This window comes from Octopus bimaculoides, chromosome 5 (assembly GCF_001194135.2).
Source record: "Octopus bimaculoides isolate UCB-OBI-ISO-001 chromosome 5, ASM119413v2, whole genome shotgun sequence".
Lineage (NCBI taxonomy): Eukaryota > Metazoa > Mollusca > Cephalopoda > Octopoda > Octopodidae > Octopus > Octopus bimaculoides.
In genome coordinates, this window is record NC_068985.1 from 51,021,821 (window position 1) to 51,028,064 (window position 6,244).

The 6,244-nt window shown below is 38.4% G+C and overlaps 1 protein-coding gene across 2 annotated transcripts in view; it reads right to left on the reverse strand.

The window, feature by feature from the left end:
- Positions 1 to 3,673, reverse strand: part of LOC106875965 (alpha-L-fucosidase) — a 66,546-nt gene extending 62,873 nt beyond the window's left edge. The window contains exon 1 of one of the 2 annotated variants that reach the window (XM_052968378.1): positions 2,003 to 3,656. In XM_052968378.1, coding sequence (XP_052824338.1) covers positions 2,003 to 2,742 — 740 coding nt within the window. In that variant the 5' untranslated portion in view covers positions 2,743 to 3,656. Of the gene's footprint in view, positions 1 to 2,002 lie in introns of both variants that reach the window. The other variant, XM_014924306.2, reaches the window with a different exon arrangement.
- Positions 3,674 to 6,244: the final 2,571 nt, after the last annotated feature.

The window sequence follows — 6,244 nt, forward strand, 5'->3', positions numbered from 1 at the left end:
TATATATATATATATATATATATATATGCAGGGGTCAAATAAGGACAGACAAAGGGATTAAGTTGATCACATCGGCCCTAGTGCATAACTAGTACTTATTTAATCGACCCTGAAAAGGATGAAAGGCAAAGTTGATCTCAGCAGAATTTGAACTCAGAATGTAACGGCAGATGAAATATCGCTAAACATTTCGTCCGGGGTGCTAACGGTGCTGCCAGCTCGCTGCCCTTTTTTAGAGAGCCAACGAGGTAACAACTCACCCGTTATATATATATATATATATCATTGTCATCATTGTTTAACATCCGCTTTCAATATTGCCATGGGTTGGACGGTTTGAGTGAGGGCTCACAAGGCAGAAGGCTGCACCAGGCTCCAATCTGAATTGGCAAAGTTTCTACAGCTGGATGCCTCTTCCTGAAGCCAACCACCCTAAGAGTGTAGTCGGTGCTTTTTACATGCCACCAGAATGGGAACCAGTCAGGTGGAGCTGGCAATGACCACACTTGAATGGTGGTTTTTATGTTCCACCTTCACTGGAGCCAGTCAGGTGGCACTGGCATTGACCACACTTGAAAGGTGCTGTTTACGTGCCACCGGCACAGGTGCCAATCAGGTGGTACTGTCATCGGGCACGACAATGACTTCACTTGACTCAACAGGTCTTCGCAAGCACAGTTTATTGGCCAATGATTGAAGGGTACTCTTAAATGGGTTGGTTACGCTGCACCGGCATAGGCCATGGTTACCTCACTTGGCTTGCCGGGTCTTCTCAAGTGCAGCATATCTCCAAAGGTCTCAATCACTTGTTATCACCTCCGTGAGGCTTAACGTTCGAAGGTCGTGCCTCACCACCTCATCCTGAGTCTACCTCTTTCACAGGTTCCCTCTACTGCCAGGGTGTGACACTTTTTCACATAGCTGTACTCATCCATACGCAATACATGACCATACCAGCTCAGTTCTCTCTGTTGTGCACCACATCGGATGCTTTTTATGGCCAACTTGTCTCTCAGGGCGCTTACACTTTGTCCTGTATGCACACTGACATTACACATTCCAGCAGAGCATACTAGCTTATATATATGTATGTGTGTGTGTATATATATATATATATATATATATATATATATATATATATATATATATAAACCGTTTGTCAGTGGGCTAAGAGTGTATAGTTGTTAGATCTGGTTCAGAAGACCTACGTATGGTTAAGGGCATTCTAGTCATCATTATCCAGTCTGTCTTTTTCCAATTATCTAGGACAATATTATCCAATGTATTCCCTCCGCACACACACACGCTCCAACAGAGCAATGCAATACGTTAATGTGAATAAATAAATCACTAATACAGATTAACCTACTGAAAATTTGACATATTGACAATGACATCTAACATTAATCACCCGAAAATGATGATAGTGACGACCTTCTAAACACGACTATTTCAGTTTTCATTCATTTGTAAGATACAGAAAAATGAAATGTAACATCTGGCACGAGTGTTTTATATTTATAATAATAATATTCAATTTTTTTCACTCCTTCGACGTTGGTCCTAGAATACAATAAGATTGGGTGGCATTCAGACAAATGATAACATTTTATTGAAGTGAAATTAGAGTGAAATCAAAACCAGCACGTACACTCGATTCACTCTCAAGTCCTACTTTTGCACTACCACGTCTCACATGCATTTGTGTTAAACATTGAAAATAAGATAAAAGAAATTAGGTTTGAAATTTAAGCAAGTAATGTTGGTAACATACAGCAATCAGGAAGATAAAAAAAACAGAATCAAATTGTATTAGAGACACCCAAAGTTAATTTTTCTAAACATTTTTTTTTTCTTTCAGCTTACCGAAATTTTCAATTTATAAATATAACAAAAATGACCCCTTCTATTTTTAAGAGATTGCAATTTCAGAAATGAATAGGTAAATTAAACATTTACAATTCATTTTTAAAGTTTTGCAACATAGATTTGGTATACTTACTTAGCTCCGGATTCTTCGAAAAGCTTCGCCCATTCAGCAGGATTGAAAAACTCAGCCTTAAACATTGGTGCAAAATCGGTGTATCGGAAATCATGTGCATAATTATTAGCCATATACCTTCGGACACTTCTGAAGTTAGCAATGTTGTGAGTCGAATCGTGACCATTTTCAGCAAGGTAGTACCAGAACCATTCGGCAAGTCCACCCTGGCCGACCTCGACGAAACTAGGCACAGAATAGACTCCCCAGTGAATGAATATTCCAATTTTCGCTTCATCGTACCATCTGGGAAGAGGACGAGAATCTAAAGAGTCCCAATCAGCTTTATAAATTTTACCAGGGCGAGAGTTAACCTTTCCACTCACCTGAAAACCATGTTTTTGTACCCTGTTTTCTAAATCATATGGCGAGTGTTTCTTTTGCTGCATACGGTCTAATAATTTAGATTTAGTATCTATTGTATCAGCGTTTCCAGCTCGTCCAATTTCAGAAGACTGAAGTGAAATGTGTACTGTTTCACCAGGGTAATTTTCGTTGTTCTGTTTTGGTTGCTTCATTTGAACCACCACATTGTTTTCGATGTTACGAAGGACGGGTTCATGCATATATCCTTCTTTGCGAACATTATTTGACGACCCCAGCATACAAGGGTAGAATATAAAGATTTCAGAAATGATGAACAGAGACTGAAATAGGATAAAACCTGTCCGGGATATGAGAAAGGCTTTTAACCGAGGCATCTTTTTTTTTCTTGAATGGGTGATGGCGGTGTTTTTGATGTTTGTTGTTTGTTTATTTAATCATAAAAGAGAGGAAGTGGAGAAAGTGAAACAAGGTAAAGGGAGATAATTAAGTTTACCTGTAGATTATGGCTACATTTAAAACGAGGAAGCGTAACAACTCACCTTAAGTAACAATAACTTACTTTGTTGAAACGGTACACATTTCATTGCGATACTTAATAATATCCAGTTATTATGTTGAAGTTTCCCGGGAATAATTAGAAGAATTTTACTCTTTCTTTCATAAGCATGATTAGCTGGAATATCAAGTGTGCTGTACGAAATATTTTAGACTTGGTAGCGCCAAGTCCAAATGCTACGTCTTAAGTTATTTTATACCATCTGGGTCTATTAAAATAAATGCAACATGTATATAAGAGTCAGTGAAATTAACTATACCGCTCCTCCTCTCCAAATTGATGGATTCTATCAATACATGACATTTTCTTTATGATAATACCGTTCCTGTAATAACGTATGAGCTAGTCGTTATTTGTTTTCAAATCTAATAATGCATACGTAGTCTCAACTTTCTTTTTGGTTAGTCTAATCAATATTTGAAGAGTTACCTACTTTCTTCAAGTGCCAAATTTTCTGGGGATTAGGTTGCATTGCCAGTAGCGAACATTGGTACCTTAGGTAGCAAAAATGTGCTCCGCATCTCCATTGCTGTTAGAATTGGAATGCTGCATGTGGAGGAATGAAATGTCTATGTGCAAACCCCTCAATTCCGAATGTTTTCGTAGATTGTCATGTCAGCAGTGTGCTGGTCGTTTCGCTTACTACATACACTGAGCTAAATCGAACACGCTCTAGCCAGAGATAATATTCATTCAATTCTTAAGCCAATGAGATTTTTCAGGGATGAAAGAGACCCGACGGGCTTCTTTTTTTTACCTTTGTGGCACTACTGTTAGTGATTCTTTTGCTCCGTTTCACATCCCAAATGCTGCAGCAGAGGTGGGAGCCACTGCGACTAAGCCAAACAGAATTGGAGGCATTCGAAATGTTCGTTAAAATCGGGCCGCTGACAACGAGGTTTTATATAATCGCTAGGTGACACTCATAAATGAACTTGGCTGTTCCAGTGCCTCTCACTTCTTAATACACGGTATTACAGTATTTGGGATTAAATTTTTTTATGAGAACATGCGAGTGAGTGTGTTTGTCCATTTTACTCGTTATTACTGTTCCCTTTCTTAGATTTGTTCCATGAATTATATAGGGTGGGGGTTCAAAATGAGGTGTTTTTACTGCATTTTTGATTTTGGGGACAAAATTCATTTTTTGCAAATGTTCACTACCTTAAAAACCTATATCAGCTAAGCAAATGGCCTTCCCTAAATCCATTATAACATAATTGGGTCACTATTTCAGAAAATTATTGTAGTTCTCTTTGAGCATATAAAAGACAAATTTGGCTGGGACAAAATGAGTAAGCCAAGATAAGGTAAATTTGCCGCTTCAGTTCTCCAGAATACAGACTCATACACATTAATATCCATCCTTAGACATCAGAAAGATGAGAAATGCAAAAAAAAAAAAAAAAAAAAGGTTAAATGAAAGAGGGTCAGGGAAAAATGACACATGATATGAAATTAAGTAAACTCAACTAAATAAATAAAAAAACTCAACATTAAATATTATCTCCAGCTGCTTGAAGATCGGTTGGAATGTCCTCTTCATGATATATTTACTCACCTTGCAGTGAAATAACACATTACTCATTTTGCCCCCCCCCCTTTTTTTTTTGAAACTTGAAAAATTGACTTGGAATCTAACAGAGAAAAAATTATCTAGATACTGGTTGTAGCTTCATAGTCTCCATTGTAGCTGTCCATGTCATGTCATACGGCCTTTACAAGCTTTGAGCAGCATTCATGACATTGGCATTTTGATATCCAGTGTAAATCACCATGATACAAATAAGTCTTCCAGTATTCAGATGTCTTTCAGTCCTTCATGTCAGCTAACTTTTTCTCAATTACGTGAATCTTTATGTTCTGTAACATCATTGATTGTTCACCAATACATTGAGCTATTCCTGAGAAAAAGGAGATGTGCAAAGCAATTTATACAAGGGTTGGCTGAAAAGTTCGAGGCTGACCAAGATACTCTTAGAGAATGTGACCAAGAAAGTCTTTTTTTCCAATATAATTCCCCTTGCGGTCCACTTACCTCTCCCAATGGTGTTGCTTGGATTCTATTGGTGAAGAAGCTTTCATCCTGTTGGTCAAAGATGTCATCAGCAGTAGATATATCATCACTGTAATACTGGTTCCCAGCCAAGTGTTTATTCATGCTGGGGAACAGACTAGATGGGATCAAATCAAGAGAATAAGGGTGGCGGGTGATCAACCAGTTCAAAGCCAAGCACACACAGCGGCCATTGAAACCAAGGACTTACATGGAGTATTGTCCTGACAAAACAAGATCCCTTTTGTCAGTTTTCCTGGGCATTTGGTCCTGATAGCCTTTTGTAACTGCCTCAGCAAGTTGGCATAGTACTCTTCATTGGTGATGTGGCTCTTTTGAAAATAGTCAATGAACACAATGCTTTTTGCATCCCAAAAAACTGAGATCATCACCTTCCTTGCAGATGAAACAGCCATCTTTGGAGCTGGTGAGGTAGTTTCCACTGCATGGATTGTCTCGTTGTCTGTGGCTCAAAGTGATGAATCCAACACTCATCCTAGTTGAGGAAATGTTCAAGGAAACCAGCTGGATCTGCCTCAAACAACATCAGATTTTCTCGTGACATGATCAGCCTGGTGCGTTTTTGATCAGGTGTTAGAAGAGATGGCACCCACTGAGTAGAAACCTTCATCGTGCTAAGTTCATTGTGCAGAATATTCACAACTCTCACAGCATATTCTAATAATATTGGCTATTTAATTTAAATAACCACCTGTCATCTATCACCATATCATGAATACAATCAATGCTTCCCTTGGTGGTAGCAGTTGATGGACATCCGTCTTCACGATTCTCCCTTCCCCTCCAACATTCAGCTGCCCACTTTTGCCCCGTTGATAAAGCTGGAGCATCATTCCCTAATGTAGCAGCCATGTCAACATAAATGTTCTTGTGGGCTAAACCCTTTTTCCGCAAATATTCAACAACAATGTGATGCCAAATTTTGTTGATTTTTTAAGTGAAGTCACTACTAGTTACTTTTGAAGTATTCTTTGAGCAGTCAGATGTCAGCTTACCTAGCAAGAAACAATGTAATTATTAATAAGAAGAGTTGAAACTAATGCATGCAAGATTTCACAGCTCTAGCATCACCCTTTCATAGATGGCCTATGAACTTTTTTCCTCACCTTCATGTATATATATACACACATATATATTAAAGATAGTTATGGCCAATCCATGGGGTTACCTTGGATTTCACGTCCATAAAGCGCTTAGCTTTACAGCGTTTCTTCAGACCTTAATGGCCGTGTGTACTTATATA